Below are 17718 nucleotides of genomic sequence, written 5' to 3' on the forward strand. Positions count from 1 at the left end.
GTTTTTCTGGTTTTATTTATGAATTCCTCGGTGAAAGTCCCGGTATTTCTTTTGGTTTTAATATATTAAAATTTAGTAATTCTGGATTCTTCCAAAGTTCAGCTGCATGGCTTACGGCAAGTACTACTAGATTTTGTTTACTCCATTAACAAAATCTGTTTGTGTGCATTTAGAGACCCTTATTTCATTGCTGCTTTTCCTTTTTCCCCCCCTCATGTTCAATATCTTCCTTAACCCCTTTTTAAGGTTTTATTTAGTGTCTGTCGCCTTCAAGCTGCTTGTTTTGAGCTCCTCTGACATCCGTCATCGGTGGAGAGCCTCCCTGCCTGCCTTCCTGGTGCGTGACAACAGGGGTATGGCTCCGTCGGTGAAGCAACGGCACGAACCTTCAGCAGCAGCTGTTCATTTCCCCTTCCTTTGCCCAATAATTTTCCCTTTGCGCGTCGCGGCGTGCCGCTCCCTGGCGCTTCACCGTATCTTCATTGCGATGCTGCTCTTCCCTTTCCACTTCCATGGATCTTCTCTGTGCGTGTTCTGCTGGTGTTGGCGCTGCGGGCGCTGGAAGCTCAGCAGCGGGAGGGGAGCTTCTAAACCTGCGGTCTGTTACTAAAACGCGTCCTTTCGGTTGTGACCCTTGGGATCTCCTCATTTCTGCTCTTGTTGAGCTCGTAGCGCTTCCGTAGGAGCTGCCTGCCTCCGTTTGCATCCGTCCTTGGTTTTGGTTGAGGGAGGTTGGGCGTTGGATGAAAACCACAGCGGTTCCCGTTCCCTGTGGGGTCCCAGCGAAGCCTCTCGCTGTCGCGGTGCAGAGTCCGCTGCTGGCAGCAGGCGCACAAGGACCGACCGGCGCGCGGGATCCTGTGACGCAGGGAAGTACACGCACCCATCTGGGATGCAGCTGCTTATTTAAAAAAAAAAAAAAAAAAAAAGAAAGTACCAGAGCTAGTTTATTTTTAAAACAACTCTAAACCTTAACATCAATTAAATGTTTTCCTCTTGGTTTTTACCGTAATTTCGGTGTTTCCCAGATCCCTTCTCTGTAACTCACCTGCTTTCTCCTCCGGGTTTCCCATGGCGTTTGTGGACAATCACTGGTGTGCTGTGCTATCACTGACAAAGAGCGGTCGCTCATCTAGGAACGGCGACCTCTTTTTTTAACGTTTGAAGCTGGTAACTAGTTTTCAGTTTAATTTAAAGCAAACAAAATACAGAGTTTTGTAACCTGGACACTTCTTGGTTTCAGCTTTTTTTGAGTCCCTTCCCAGACCCAGCTCTTTGCCCCATCTGAGGCCGTGGCGCTCTGACGCAGCGTGGAAGGGTGGAAAGGAAAGGAGGAGCTTTTTGTCCAGCGAGGCTGGAAGCTGCTCGCACCTCTTGGCGTGTTTCAGCTTGCTTCCCTCGCTTCACTGCTGGAGGAGGACCACTCCCTGCTCTCTGTTGTGGGATCGTACTCTGCTTCGGAGGAGGGCACAGTGTGACCGGTTACATTTCTGAACCTTAAAGCATCAGGTTGCAGCAAGAGCTCTTACCTTTCAGAAATTATAGAAATTTTATCACTTTTTATTGAAAACTGCACTGAACGCTAAATGTCCACCTTTACAATAAACAAATACAATAACGGTAACACACTAAAACAAAACATACTTCTGATAGCCATTGGTTTTGCTTTTTTTTTTTTTTTTTTTTTGTCTGTTTGGGACAGCTTAAGTTTTTTTTTCTTTTGTCACAGAAACAGGAATGTACCCATACAAAGGCTCAAAATAGGCCATCTTTTCAAAACCAAAAAGGCGATGACTCACAAAAGACTATGAATATAACATGTAACTAGCTGATACAAACCTAACAGGATCTGTTAAAATCAGTCACATCTAATAACACACTTGGAAGTGTTCTTGTATAAAATAGCACGTGAAGAAAGACTTTTATCAATGTCTAAAAAAGTGGGTTTTGTTCATAGACAGTCTGACAAGTTACCATAAAAAGTGTTTCCTGAGACATAAGGAAATGCAACATTATTCTTGAACCCTTTCCAGCTCAAGACTTTTTCCACTTGATAAAATAGCTGCAGATTTAAAACTGAGAAAATATATTTGAGTACAAATAGTGTGTGAAACTTCTTAATACTTTCTTCTTTTTTTTCTCTCTTTTTTTCTTTTTTTTTCTCTCTTTTTTTCTTTTTTTTTTTTTTTTTTCCTTTTTTCTTTTCCTTGCATCATTGCAGGGCGTAGGTGAATGCACAGCTCCTTCATCCGGTGTGTTGGGCACAGAAGAGCCTGGCCGTTTGGTTTTTTTTCGTTAGCCTGGGAGGGCAGCGGGCGGTGCCAGGAGCCCCTTTCTGCCCTCCCCATCCCACAGCTCCTGCTTGGAACGGCTAAAACTTAAACCTGGCAGGAGAACTTGTTACACATCACTGGCCCTGTGAGACTGCAAAAAAGGATTATTAATATTTTTTTTTTTTCTTCCATTTCTAAGCCAGTAGTGCTGCCTCCCATTAGACGAGGGAACCAGCTACAAGAGTAAGGAAAGGGCTGAAGCCACATAATGGTTTCCTCTTACATTTCTAGGTTAACTCTGTGAGAATCGCTTAATGCAGTGGTTGGCAAACAGGGGCAGAAGCCCTGTCCCTCCCAAGGAATTGAGGAGGGGGGAAAAAAATTATTTTTTTTTTTATTCATGTGATTGATTGATGCACAGATGAAGGAAACTTAACACACAAGAACAGAAGTTGATCATTAATGTCACAGCCTAGTTTTCGGCGCTTCGGTAAGCAGGTGACTTCTTCAGGGCTTCTCCCCAGCCTTGACTGCTATCCCTTGGTCATTAACACTGGAACATCAATGATGCGTCTGTCGAAAATCCACATTACAAATTTCGTATCAAATTCTTTTTTTTTTTTTTTTTCAGTTTGTGTATAACTTCTTTTCCAATGTCTCTTGGTCCCAAGTTTATTGAATGATTTTTAAATTATCTGCTATTGCTCGTTGGGATGTTCCCTGTTGTCCCCATGTTTTGTGGGCTGGTTAGGAGATGGAGCTTGGGAAGGATGTGCCACCGTGGGAAGATTGTGAGTAACAGGGATGCCTCCGGGAATGATGCCCTCCATTGCTGCCGGTATTCCTCCCGGTGCCACGCTGACCATCCCGGGGGGATACCTGGGAGAGGGGACAGGTTGGTCACGTCGGAGCTGGCCACAGCCGGTGCCCACCACCCAGCCCCCCTGCACAGATTTGCAAGAGCACTGCCCTGACTTTGCAACATAAACTTGTGGGGTGGTTTGTTTTTTTTGGTTTGTTTTGGTTTTAACCCTCGAGCACGCTGTGACAGCGTAGTTGAGCGCTGGCACTGCTTCATGAGCCGGTACCACTTATCTTTTGAAAGGCAAGGAAACAGGTTTTATTTATAGCGAGTACTGCCTCATACATGTAAAAACCCTGAACACTCCCGTGGTAGAGTAGGGATGAGGAAGATGATAGCAAATACTGATTCTATTAATTACCAGGTATTTTAAATGAAGTCAGATTGTTCTAGACCATTATTGCACTACTTGCCTGAACGCAACACTTTTACTTATAATGCTAAAAGTACAAACTGGCGATGCGATACCGTGACCTACAGTAACAATTTCCTGGTGCTTAACTGCCCAAGGAGACATAATTTTTGCCACTCAGCTGAAGGAGAGGAATACAACAGGTATAAATAAAGCCCAGCCAGCTCCCCAGGCTCTTTGAACCGGGGGAACGTTGCTTTTCTGTGGGGCCAGGGGGACGCCGGCCCTGATCCTGCAGCGGGGAAAGCTGAGCATAAAGCTCTGGGTCGGAGCCGGTATTTCCTAGAAGATGTGAATTAACTGAAGCATTTACGCCTGGAACTGAAGTTTCTTGTCAGCAACACCTAATGCCTCAGCTTTTTTTTTAAAAGCTGTTTGAACAGCGATCACTTGCTTTGAGTGCGCTTCCCCAAAAAAACTGTGCTTGATGCCTCTCAGTGGAGGCAGACTCCTAGTACCCCGTTAATAGCGGGGCACAAATTAATTTCCTTTAATGTAAACCAAATGCCCTTGACGAAAGGAACTGCATCAGGCTGGAAGCTGGCTCACGAGAAAGGTAAAGCCCAGACAAGAGTAAGCCAGCCTGAGTGGGAGCGAGTTCTGGCTTTTTCTGCAGCTCACCAGGACGCCAGCAGCAGTATGTGAGCTGATGTGCTCGACAGCATTTACTGATCAGTGCTCTCAGGATCCCCTTCCTGCACCCGTTTGCGTTTTGTTGTCTGTAAACCCTGGCGCAGCGTTCGATCAGCACAGAAGGGTGGTGGCTGTCGGCCCTGCGCCTGTCACGCTGCTCTGCCTTTGTGACATCGATTTCTCTCTGCTCTTCCATTTCTTTTCCTGTTCCTTTTTACTGCCAGGCCTTTTTTTTTTCCCCTGCAATTCTTTCTACAAAGCTCTAGTCTGGCCTTTGCTGAGTAATTCTGTACCAGCTGGAAGCATTCCCACACGGCCACGGCGAGGCGGACAGGCTGGACACAGGTCTGGGACTGCGTCTCGTTCCATACCTTCTGACTGGTTGTTGGGCCATGAGAAAGCCTTTCTTTTTTGGAAAAACCGGGTAAGGAATCATCTTGGATGCTCTCTGAAAGGCGGAGGGGGAAGCCAGGAGGGGAAGGGAGCTTTGCCCTGCCCGCAGCCGTGGGGAGCTGACCCCGGCTTACAGGTGAGCTGAGGAGCTTAGGGAGGATGAAGCGCCCTGCAGAGGCAGGGGTTAAGCCGCGAAGCCAAGGCTTGGGCCCCAGGGTGCTGGCATTGCCCACGTGCTTCAGAGCAGTCAGGAGCAGGCTTTCACCAGGTCTGGATGTTCCAGTTTGGATGTTCCAGTCTACGTGTTCTACTGGTCCGAGCGAGCAATCGCCGCCCGTGACCTGCAGGCAGCTGTGAGCGTGCAGGGCCACGGGATGTGCGTGGCTCGGGGCCCTCTCAAGGGCTCTGCTGCCGGGCGCGCTCCTGCCCTGTAACACGACTTGATGTTCCCCACAGCTTTTGGGTTTTTTTTTTTATATCTCAGAGTGTTTTTGCAATGGTGATATAAGGCGGCCCCTGCCCCAGCTGAGTCCTCATGCCTGATGCCTCCTGCGAGCACACTTTGAGCCGTTATCAACCCTAATCTCGGGATTTAGGTGGAAATCAGGCCACCTGACTCTGGACCTCTATCTGGAGTTTCTACCCCGGCTCGTTGACCCACAAGCCGGGCCAGGCTCACAGTCCCTTCTCCAGCTTACCTGTACGTGGCACCATTGAGCTCTGGATGAATTGCTTGCTGATCTATTACTGACCACGGAGCTGTTGTGACAAAGAATTCCTTATTCACGCAGTTTCTTAGGCTTTCTGGGATGCGCCCTGCAGTCGGTAACAAAAATACGTGTCATAATAAGGTACAATTTTTCCACTTCACTGTATTTGTTAGTATAAATGTGGGGGGAGGCACGAAGTCCCACATCCCTGTTTCAGGAGGACGGATTTGCTGTCCCGAGGTGCAGGGCTGCTGGAGACTGGTTTCCTACCCTGAGTCCCAACGCTCAGCTTTCAGAAAAGCTGTTCCCTTGAGCCCACTGCTTTCAAAGTAGGGGCTGGCCAGACGTTGAAGCTATGCCTTCCACGTTAACGAGGGGGGCAATTTTTAGGACAAGAGAACCACTCATTTGCTGGAGTATCGTGTCCACCGTTTTGGAGCAAGCTCAGTTAGAGCAAGAGCTGGACACAGGCGCCTTCCCTGCTTTGGGATGTGGTTTTGGCACGCCGTCGGCTATGGTCTGCACCGTCTTTTGGGTTAGCACCAGTAAAAGGGGCAGCAATTATTGCTTCACTGGCCTTTGCTTCCCAGTCACAGTCTTTGCCATGCTGCACAAGTGCCCCACTGATTTCTAAAAAAATAAATCCAAAACAACAAACCCCACAAAAAAAACCCAATAAAAAACCCTCACCCAACCACAGAAAAGTCAGGTTTGGTTCCTCAGCTCTTTTGCTGGGACAAAAATCAGGGTTAGACCCCTTTCCCAGTCCCCTGGTGAGACAGGGGTCTCTGTCCCTGCTGGCTCACACGGGAGCCATCCCCGGTTCCGCCGCGGGCTGGGTACCTGTGATCGCACGCCGTATTTCAGTAGCAGCAGCTTCTCTCATCTCTAGGGACGCCTGCTCACTGTACCACGCCGTGTGCGGAGTACAGATTAAATTCGGAGCGTCTTTCAACGGGCCTTGAGCAAAACTGGGAGCAGAGAGGGGAAAAAAAAAAGATTAATCAATGTTCAAAAAGAGAACAAAATAAGTTATGAATGGCAAAAGACAAAAGCCTCCTTCCCTGGCCCCTCTGCAGCAGCGTGGGATGTGGGGACAGTCTGTGGGTCACCCAGCACGGGGTGGGAAGGGGTGGACACTGGGGTTCCCCCTCTGTAGGAGCATACTTTCTTTTTTTTTTATATATATATTGTTTCTGAAAAGACAAGCAAACTACCAGTACTACCCCTGTCCCCAGGCTGCGGTGAGAGAAGCTGCGCTCCCACTTACAGCTGAGCCCCTCCCAGCCAGCAGCAGCCCGTGGGCACAAATGCCCAACACTCCACGCAGTACATTCGTCCTTTTTCCAAACAACCCCACAGGATTTCTTGTTCTAAGCTCCCTTCAAACACCTGCAACCCCGGTGCCAACCCACAGCCAACGGATGCCGCAAGGTGCCAGGCTTTTTCTCAAACCAGCAGCACTGTCCCTCAGTGTGAGAAGGTGCATGGGTGCTGTGCACCCTGTGGACACGCCGCTGTGGACAGCGACCCAAGGAGAAGCCAAGGCTTTACCTAAACGGTTCAGACTCGTGCACGTCGAGCGCAGCCCCTCGTATCCGTCCCTCCTTCAGAGCTTGAGTTAAGGCCTTCTCGTCCACCAGCCCCCCGCGCGCCGTGTTCACCAGGAACGCTCCCTGCCTCATCTGGCGGCGGTTGGAGAGAGAGATGAGGGTGAGCTCGGTGCTCAGGGATGAGCCGGGTGCAACCAGCTCTTTTGGAGACAGCCCGTAGGCACTGAGCCACCGGCTTGCTGTGGCCATGACCCCAGAGGGACCTGTGGCCAGCGCTGACGCTCAGGGCTTGCCCGCTGAAGAGCAGGGTGCTCCCCTTGGTTGCGCGGGCGAGGTGAATTACCTGCTTAATCGTGAAGTCGTTGATGAGGTGGTGGTTATGTTCGTTAAGGTTACAGTGCAAGGAGACACAGTCGCTCTGGTAGAGCAGGTCCTGCAGCGTGTAGACCCGCTGGACTCCCAGGGACCGCTCTATCCCATCCTGCAGGTACGGGTCGTAAAATATCACGTTGAAGCCGAACGCCTTGGCTCGGACCGCCACCGCCTGCGCAGTGCGACCTGGGGGTGAAGGAAAGACAAGGTGGGGGGTTAATTTAACTGAGTCCCACTGCCCCGGCTCCACACAGCTGAGCTGCCCTGTGGGCTGATCCCCAGCCTGGTCCAGGGGCTGGGATGGGGGTCTCCTGGGACGTCCTGGGCTCCCCAGACAGGGACGCTGCCACCTTGCACAGGGAGAGTTGTGCTTGGCTCTAGCAAATGTGAGTTGCTTGTGTTAAAATTTAAAAAAAAAAAAAAAAAAAAAAAAGTGAGGCCATTAGGCACCTGCTGGCCCACAGCCATTCAAACCCACGGCACCATGCAGGGCCGTGCAGGTCTGGCAGGGAAGGCACAACGTACAGCTCTGGATATCACAGAGAACAATCCTCTGCGGTGCTGGGTCTACCAAGAAAAGCCAAAAAAGGAAAGGGGGGAAAAAAAAAAAAAAAGCATCGTCTTTTTTAGGCAACTTGTTTGCGATAGGGTTTTCAGCCCCTCGCTGAATGGCTGGTCAATTAGGCATGACAAAGACAACTGTCGTGGTGTGGAAGCAAGGGGCTCGTACGGCCGCTGTGCCGGGGAAGAACGACTGCGGGGTGGCTGGAGACCCCCTGCCTGTCCCCGCCACGAGGGCTGCGCAGGCTCCATGTGCCCAGCCTCAATGATTTATTTCTCTCTGAATTTTTCCAGCTAGCAGTAGTGCGGCATCCCAGTATGTGCCTGGTTAGTGGAGACAGCAACGGGCACCCTGGTGCACCAGGGACGCACGGGTGCCTGCATGGATGTCCAGCTGCAGCACACAGCTGGGCACACCCTGGCTGGACCTGGGCTAACCCAGATCTCCTGCTATAACCTCACCCACTCATCTCAGAATCAGAAATCACAGGATGGTTTGGGTTGGAAGGGATCCAGTCCAACCCCCCTGCCAGGAGCAGGGACATCTCCAACCAGATCAGGTTGCTCAGAGCCCCGTCCAGCCTGGCCTTGAATGTTTCCAAAGATGGGGCATCCACCACCTCTCTGGGCAACCTGGGCCAGCGTCCTACCACCCTCAGCGTAGAAAACATCTTCTTTATATCCAGTCTGAATCTACTCTCTTTTAGTTTAAAACCATTACCTATTGCAATAAGCTCTGCTGAAGAGTTTCTCCCCTATCTTTCCTGTAGGCCCCCTTTAGGTACTGGAAGACCACTCTAAGGTCTCCCCAGAGAGAGTCTGCCTCAGTTTCCCCATTTAAACATACTTAGATGCCAGCTTTTTGCACTAATTAGTCTGGGCTTTGCAGGACAAAAGCTCCCAAAAGGGACGTCCAAGGATCCATCAGCAGAGGTGCTGACTCCACCTCTGATGCTGAAACTCTCTACAGCTACGGGTGAGCTGAAGACAAACTTTGTTTTACGCAGGCCTGCCACCACGCAGGGGGCACGGCTCAGAAAGGGTCGGGTTGGTGTCACTGTGTGGTCCCTCCTGGGGCACTGACGGGTTTCACCAGTGCTCCTCCAAGGTCGGAGCCAAAGCTCACAAAATACAGCTCCTTCCCCAAAAAATCAGTGCAAGATGGTCTCCCGAAGCCAATGAGGCCCACATACCGAAGCCGATGAGGCCGAGCGTCTCCCCCCGGATGCGGGCAGCGCCGGAGGCCACCTCCCGGATCTGCTCCACGCTCTGCACCCGCGTGCCTTCCCGCAGCGCCTGGTAGAGCCAGGTGTTTCGCCGGTAGAGGTTGAGGACGTGGCAGACGGTGGAATCGGCCGTTTCCTCCACGGCGGCCGAGGGGATGTTGCAGACGGCGATCCCTGCAGAGGCAACACCACAAAGCACAAGGGTGGCTCAGGGGGGGCAGCCCCGGCCACCTGCCCCTCTCCTGGCCCCTCATCCTCACAGCCCTGACCCAGCCGATCATATTTTAAGCATCTGGAGGAATGTTTTCCCAGGATGTGCACGGTTTAGGTACAACAGCCTGAAATATCTGCAAAAACCGCCGTGACCAGTAATGCTCAGGGGTCCTTTGTCCCCTTTAAATCGCGCTGGCAGAAATCACTCCTTTTCCACAATTTTCCATTAAATTATATACAGACCAATATTTCGGTGCACTTGAGCAGGACAGTCCACCAGGTTGGCGTGGCAGCTGCCTCTTCCACCCACAAGCACCGAAACAGTCACCTCCCAACACCCCACGGCAAGGCTTGGGGTGACCACCGCCGCCACGGCACACGAACCGCCAGCGCGGCCTCCGCCCGCCACAAACACCCACCCCCAGTGCTGCAGGAGGAACCCAGAGCTGCAAGTATTAAGTCAAGTCCACGGAAAAAGCCTTCACAACCACTGCCCCGTCCAGGCTCTGGCTCCCTAGCGCGTAAGGGTGGGCTCCATTTCACATCCATGGGGCAGAGCAGTTAAGCACAGGCTCATATCCCACTGGATTCGATGCGATTTAAACACACATTTAAAGATGGATGTGTGTGTGAGTCCTTTACTGGACTGGGGCCTTGAAGCCATGAAAAAGTAGGAGATAAAGAGAGAAGAAGATATTCAGGAAATCCCCCCTTCCTCTGTAAAGGTGACTGATTCGGTTCAAAATCGAAAAATCTGTTTCCCATACTCCTGGCAACCTCCCTGCTCCCAGGAACCTGGTTTTAAAACTGTTTCCCACCCTATGGCTGTTTGGAAGACCTACAGAAACTGGGAGAAAAGTGACTCTACAGGGAGAAAAAATCCATCACCACCCAAGCCCTGAAAACACCGTCCACCTCCTCTCCCTTTCAGGTGACAGGGACGTGATGCTCCGGTCCCCGCGAGCTCCTAAAGCCGACGTGCTCTCATTTGACGTTCCCTGTGTCTTCCACAACGGGAACTTCAGATTTACCTCAGGGACTCGGGAGCAGCCCTCAAACCACAGTGACCACCTGCCCCAGCCCCTAATGAAGCGGGAGGGAGGGTCTCCCCAAGAATCCCACCCGTTTACGTATCAGGCGACTGCTCCTGCCGGATCGCAGGCAGAGGCCGCGGCCAGGCATCAGGTTTAGACCCTGGTCATTTATGGACTGCACGGTTTAAAAACTACCGCACGGAAGGCAATACCAATTAAACTTTCCGCTACATTTGTGGGGAGTCATTACATTTTCGACTCGAAACCACATCATTTGGCCACCCAATTTGCCAAGGATAAAAAGAAGGATTACGCTGCAGTATCCCATTACTTTATTTGTTCTATTTTTCCTTTCTTGCTGTTCAGAGCCTCTGAACGTTGTTATAATGGATAATAACAATACGAGTTAAAAACATGAAGAAACCATTACATTGAGAAGACACTGTTCTCCTCTCAAAAAAAAAAAATAATTCACTCTATTGAGAATTGCTTTTTTAGGAATGACTATTTGAAACTCTCTTATAGCAATTATCCTTTTGAAGCGGCTCACGTGAAATGGCATGGAAATGGTTATTCTCCACTTCCCCAGAGAGAACCTCCAGCATGAGATATCCTGAACACTCTTGTAGGACTGCTTGATCGACCGAATCTTGGGATCAGGTGATCAAAAACGGTTGTAACTCAGCTGCTAAAATCATGGAGTGCAACTCAGCTCTTGCAGCTGGCGGTGTGCAGCCAAAGGTCTCTGTGACCACCCAAACCAGTATGGAAACTGGGTGGCCCAAGTGCCATCTGATAGCCATGCAATGCAGCCCGCATGCACCTCAAACTCAGGAGTGCAGAAAAATTCCACAGCTGGAGGTAGGGGCTCCTTGCTGACAACGTGACCCTCTGGATTCTGGCAGCCCCCACAGGAAATCTCTTTTTTCCAAGTTCCTGAGATGGCAAAGGAGGCAGCAACAACCCAACACACAACTCCTGCTCCACTGCCCGACACACCGCCTTCCCAGCGGTGCGGGCACGACTCCGAGAACCAGACCAGACCAAGTGACTAATCTTGCCTAACAAAATGTAATAAAACACCCTTCCTCCCATTTTTCTAAAGCTGGATCGACTCTCCTGTGCCAGAAATAGAACAGCCACACAAATATGTGTCAGCACAAAGGGGCACCCGGATACTCACTACATGCAAAAAACATAAACTCCATCTGTATTTTTAAGGGCTGAATCAACCCCCTTTCAGAACGTCCTGCCTGCAACTCCACGTTGCCAGCACGTTCCCGTGGGAAGCGGCAGGTACTTGTGCCGATTTTGAAGACCCTGAAGGATGTGGGAGGGAATGGGGGTGCAGAGCTGAGACCTACCAAGCTCCCCCGCAGCTTTGATGTCAATGTTGTCGTAGCCACTGCCTATTCGAACAATGACCCGTAAGGCCTTGAACTTCTCTAGATCTTCTCGAGTCAGCGTGATGGTGTGGTACATCATGGCCCCGACAGCTTCATTTAATACCTGGAACAGAACAGAGATGTCAGGAGCCACCAGGACACCTGGAGGGGATGCCTGCAGCTCCTGAATCAGGAATATTACACAGTCAACTGTTCACTTTTGCTACTGAGCTCCTGTCTGACCCAGGCACGGTGCAAGCCGACACTTCCAGGTGTCACCAAAACCATCAGAGGTGTGACCCACCCACACCGAGGCCATTCCCTTTGGGAACAAACTGGATGGATACCTGAAAATCATGATGTTACGTCTGGGGAGACAAGGCAGAGGAAAACTGAGCTGGTCGCTCACCTGGACCCTTTTCCAGGTGGTTATCTGCTAACCTCTCTGCTTCCAACCAGGAGTGCTTCTGCTTTTAAAAAGGAATTAGGTTTTACAGCACTATCTGTTTTTGAATGTGACCGTGTGTCATTCATAACTCCACAATCTTTTATACGTTAGAAGTTCAAATACCTGTCACACTGTTCACATTAACCTCTCCTGCATGTTTTCAAGAGTACCTAAAATATCTGTGTGAGGCTGCACAGTCTCATAATGCTGTACTTCATCTCCTTCAGTGAAGATTCAAATCTTCACCAGTGCCCACCACAAGCTATCTCAGCACTCTGGAAACCCAAGACCTATCCAAAGATTGGCTCACCTATCATCTATCAATGTCTCACAAAAAACTCCATCCTCCTTCCCCTGCATTTAATAATTGAAGCACTGTGAAGATCGGTCATTTGTAGCTCGCTTTCCTACATCCTGGGAGTGATTTCCGATCCCTTCAAAATGAATTTTAATCTATAGGGACTTCCCTTGACATTATCTGCTGATCGACTCAAACTGCAGCTTTGTACACGTTTTGCTCAAGAAGAACTGGAAGAGGAAGGCTGGAGCCCGCCGTCCCCTAGCCCGACCCGCCCGTTACCTTCTCGTGAATCTCCTGAGTTGATTGTGCGTCACAGAATGCCACCGTCGCCAGGTCCTTCAAAATGGGCATCTCCACTGTGCAGTCCCTCCCATCCAGCAGTGCCACCAAGGGCCGGGGGTGCATGGGGCCGTTCATGATTTGAGGGCGAATACCTGCAAGCAGAAGGAGAGCGGCTTTTACACCGGCGGCAGTGGGAAGGTTCCCCCGGTTTCAGCTTGAACTTCAGGGGATGATGGCAACGCAGTGCGAAGTTTAGCACAAGGTCCGGATTTCTCTCTGGAGTATGGCTGCGGTTTTGCCCCGGCTGGAGAGAAAACGCAGCGAGGCTCCAGGACAGCAATGGGCAATCCCATTTCAGACAGACTACGGGAGCGTATCTCCGCTGTGCTGATCCCCACCAACACAGGCAAACCTGCTCCAAGCAAACTGCCTAAGGCAGACCTGCCAGCCCCTTCAACCGGCTTATTTAGCATCTTAGGAGTGAAACCCAAGCCAGCAGTAATTTTTTTCCCCTGATGGCAGGAGGGCTGGGATTTTGTTCTGAAATGCACGCTGGCACTTGATCTGGTTTTTTTAAGGAACGACTTTACCATTTTGACCACCTCAGAAAGACAAGTCTGAACAGATATCCACCAAAAAAAAAAAAAAAAAAAAGGATTAGTAGGAAAGTACAGAAAGAGCAGGACACCAGAGACCTCTTTAGCACACAGGTCTACATTCTGTTATGTTAGCATCTGCCAAAAGGCCTGAAGAGGGAAATGGCAAAGCTCAGCTTACTTTGTAAAACCAAATCTGGTCTATCCCTGCACCCCACAGGATGCTCTGGGATGCGTGGCTGGAGCCAGTGCAGGACACGGCTCCTCTCACGCTTACACACGCCTCGCCACGGGCTGCTCCCTTGGAAACACATGCATTCAGGGGTCTGGTCAGCTGTGCTAGTTTTTCCTCATCTCACAGTGACATGTTCTCCAGGAGGAGGCAAGGAAAGGAGTGATCACCACCAAGGGCCACAGAAGCCCGATTTTTATATCCTACTTATTGCTCTGCTGGATATTAACCGGTTTGTTTTTGAACAAGTCACTTAGAAATTTCTACACCTCCATTTATCACTCAGTAGGGGCATTTATTACATTAGGAGCGTACAAAATATCTCAGCTATCTTTTTTGGCTACACAGGCAGTAGGTGGGGGGCAGTGGGTGCTCTGGTTCACAAAGGGGTGTTTTATTTATTTCCACTGCCACGCCACGAGACGGCCAGGTCTGGAGCGTTTGGGTTCGAACCTGATCTAGGTGGGGATGTCCCTGCTCCTTGCCAGGGGGGTTGGACTAGATGACCTTTGAAGGTCCCTTCCAACCCAAACCATTCTATGATTCTATGATTCTATGATCTCAAACCCCCAGAGAAGCCCCTCTCCTTACCAAACCCCCCTTTCTGCACAAGAACCTTCCAGGGTTACCAGCCAACATCTGTCTTGCCTTTACGCATCGCGGGTGTGCGATCTTTCTACTGAGGGGCTATCAGACACAATAAATGCCCTCACTCCATCTGGATCGAGCACTTTCCCCTGCCACACAACATCACAGGGATCGCTACTTAATTCACAATGAAATTACTGATGCTGGTGAGCTGGATAAGTTGGTTTTGGGTATTTTCGGGGGGTCAGACATCTCACATGGAGTATTACAAAACGTAATGTTACATTTATTTTGCATGGGAAAAATTAACCCCATGGAAACAGGCAGGTTTAACTGCTCTCCATTCTTTCTTCATCAAATCTGCTTCAAGAAATGAAGAACCAACCAACCCAGCAGTCCTGACTGGAGATTTCCAGCATTACACGTGAATGTTTTTGGAACAGGTCCTTCTCTCTGTCTTTCCCACTGAGATCTCCATTAGCACCCATCGAGAGTAACACACTGCGTTTGCACGCGGTTCATCAGATGGAAGCGCAACCGCGTCGGTAGGCAGGGTAGAGCGCCGAAACGATGTGGATAACCGAAAGGAGCTTGCCGTAAGCAGATAAGCAAGAATAAGAACACGCACAAATCTCAGAGCGCTTACACAATCCTTACACGAAGCACCGTGCCGCAGCTGGATTAGTTCCTCAGGTTAACAAGCAAGTGAGTTACAACACTGACTTAAACGCTTACTAACGCGTATGATCGCCAAGGCTTAGAGCATCACCTCTCAGCCTCGCACCGCAGCTGTAAATAACAAGGAATTTGACGCAGGGGCAAGGTGGCCATGGTGGTCCCATCCCTGTCCCCACGCCACGCAACCGTATGGCTCCGTCCGGGCCAATCTCGGGGCTCCGCGCCCGCCGGGGACCAGGACCGTCCTCAGGGAGGGCGGCGGGCAAACAGAGGCTGGGGGTGGCTTCCTGCGAGCATGGCCCGCGGAAGACGAAGCCACGGGTTATCTGAAACTTTGACATTTAATCCCAGCCCCCAAATAACGGTTTTATTATGCCGCCATTACATAAGCTTCTTTGAAAGTCAAACAAAACACAGCTTTTTTTTTTTTTTTTTTTGGAAACAGCATCTGTGTCTTTGCTCGGGATTAGGGATGTAATTGTGCATGGTGACACGGGCTCCTTAGGCACGTCACCCTCGCCCGCGCACAAAAGTGCAGTCGCCGAGGACGGATGCTGGCTGGAAACCGCGAGGTAGGCAGAGGAACATCTCCCATTTCTCCTGCTCTAATGGGGGAATTTACTTCAGCTTGACAAGGAAAGTTTTGAAGCAAATCAATAGGAGAGGAAGTGCCTAACGTATGGAAATCACGTTTTAATAATAAAATTGCAGGTTTGCAATTTAAACCACCGTATATTTTCCTTGCCTGCCTCTCTGGTTGCCTCTCCGCCGCCCCGCATCTAGTCTTCACCGTCCCGGTTCCTACCTCCTGCACAAACACATTCAAACCAAAACATCTGGGCTGGCAAAACCAAGCTACACTCAGCCCCCTTCTCCTTCTGCCCGAGCTCATACGGCACATTTGTTCTGTGTGCGACTGCTTCATTAAGAACGAGGTATGCCACGGATCAGAAAGTAATTAAACAGCCAGACGCTACCCCCCTCTAAATTCTGATCAAACGCCCCAGCCGTTAACCCTTCCGCTCTGCCACGCGTTGCGTTACCGCGGCGGGACGGACCCCAGCCCACCGCAGCTCCCCGTGCGTGGGCGGCAGAGCAAGGCGGGACGGCGCGGGTGGGAGGCAGGGGACCAGCTCTGCTTGGGGCTGGGGTGGGATCAGCTCTGCCTCTCAAATTTGGTGGCTCCCTCGCCATCTGAATCCGATTTTGCCGATAAAGCCCCAGCCGTTCCTGCAAAGTTGCGGCAAATATTGTTGGCTACGTAATTTTTTAAGGAGGTTTTCGGCTGCCCGTGGACCCTCGCCAGCATTGCTTGGTAAAGACGAGAGAGAGGAGGAAGAGTTTATGGAGAAAAAAAAAATAGAAAGAAAGGTTTTGCAGTCACTGTGAGAACTCAAACTCCACCCCAGCTCACAGGCAGCGCTGCTTGTTGCGCGCAGCCCGGCATATAAAGTGCTTTTGTTTCATTTTTAATACACAAAGCCTGCTTGTCCTCTCCTGCCGCTCCTCCCCTCTGCCACCCACTTGTATCCGATCCCAATGGCACCCCTGCCAAGAGAATTAGGGAGCGCTCCCTGCTAAATGGCAGCCTTTGTGTGACCGCAAGACGGCTGGTACTATCTTGCAGAAACAAAAGCAGAAGCCATTTGCCTAATTCTTATTAATCTCAGTTGCCTGCGCCATGCAGCGTTATTAAAAAAAAAAAAATTAAGGAAAAAAAGGCTTTAAACATGTTCGCTTGCGGTATATAAAAGTGCATCACGAAGCGATCCAGCCGCTCGCCTGAATCACCCGCGCACGACAAAGTAGCTACAGTTTTACAGTCAACTACACTTTATTAAACAAACAGAAAAGAAACAGGAAATTTCCCCTTGCCTGGAAAATGTTGCCTCCACATTCTTCTTCTTATTAAAAACCACACATGGCAGTGGAGGAGGAGGAGGGAGGGAGGAGGGGGGGAACCCACACACCAGAAAATACTACCACTTCTCAGCGCGTCGCCTCTCCTTTCGTCTACGAGGGGGTATATATCTTCAAACGCGCGATCCCGCGGCCCGCAGCTGCGACATCTCAAGACAAACGTCTCTTTGAACGCGGAGGGAAAAGAAAAGGCTTTTGTCCTGAGCCGCAGAAGAACGGCCTGAAATTGCGAGAGGAGTTACGGTCACCTCCGCGCGGCTCCCAACTCTTCCGAGCGCTCCCTCCAGACTTTGCCGAAGCTTTTAACTAATCGTAGTTCTTTCCCAGCCCTTGAATAAAAATCATGTGAGTGCCAGCCAAAAAATCTTATGCTATGCACACTAAAGGGTTTGTATATGTCACAGTTGCTTTTTCCCCCCCCTTCCACTCCCCTCCTCCTATTGACTTGCACATACGGCCGTTTTTTTCGAGTCGTCTCAAATGGATTTAATCTGTGCCATGCTGCGTTTTATGTTTGTTTGGGTTTTTTGTGGGGTTTTGTTTTTTTTTTTAAAAAAAAAAAAACCTTAAAAATGAAACATGCCTTTCCATGCAGAGTGTATTGAACGAGGCTCCAGAAACGGGCTGATAGCCTTCAAACACAAAGCACCGGGGGAAAGCAAGGCTGCGCTGAGCTCACCTAGCACCCAGAAATGGGTGCTTTTATCTTTCCAGCGTGGCTGCAACAGCTAGAGACAATCCTCATCCAAGAAATAAGGAAAAAAAATCTGCACCTCACTCCCAGTTAAATACTGTTAGCACTGCACTTCACCATTTGTCATTCCCAGGCTAAAGAGCGGTGCAAGTTAGTTAACAGAGGGATCTAGGTGGTCTTTGTGCAAAATACCTTGGATCCATCAAACTGATTTTCAGCCACGGAAGCCAAAACCGAACCAGAGCACTGCTGGCGTGCCGGCAGTACTGGCTACTACGCTTTACCTGGGACAAAACATAGGGAAATCTGTCAGCACTGAGTTCAACCTGTGCAGATCTGTTTCTCCATCACC

At 50.2% G+C, this 17718-nt stretch overlaps 1 protein-coding gene across 8 annotated transcripts in view; it reads right to left on the reverse strand.

The window, feature by feature from the left end:
- Positions 1-905: 905 nt before the first annotated feature.
- CTBP2 (C-terminal binding protein 2) overlaps positions 906-17718 on the reverse strand; it is a 130883-nt gene continuing 114070 nt past the window's right edge. For all 8 annotated transcript variants that reach the window (XM_086752296.1, XM_086752301.1, XM_086752299.1 and 5 more), the window contains 8 exons: positions 12656-12810; positions 11607-11751; positions 8963-9169; positions 7180-7394; positions 6838-6968; positions 6127-6254; positions 5272-5389; positions 906-3152 (listed from right to left, as the gene is read on the reverse strand). In XM_086752296.1, coding sequence (XP_086608422.1) covers positions 2972-3152; positions 5272-5389; positions 6127-6254; positions 6838-6968; positions 7180-7394; positions 8963-9169; positions 11607-11751; positions 12656-12810 — 1280 coding nt within the window. In that variant the 3' untranslated portion in view covers positions 906-2971. The remainder of the gene's footprint in view (positions 3153-5271; positions 5390-6126; positions 6255-6837; positions 6969-7179; positions 7395-8962; positions 9170-11606; positions 11752-12655; positions 12811-17718) is intronic.

This window comes from Chlamydotis macqueenii, chromosome 7 (assembly GCF_036417535.1).
Source record: "Chlamydotis macqueenii isolate bChlMac1 chromosome 7, bChlMac1.mat, whole genome shotgun sequence".
Taxonomy (NCBI): Eukaryota; Metazoa; Chordata; class Aves; order Otidiformes; family Otididae; genus Chlamydotis; species Chlamydotis macqueenii.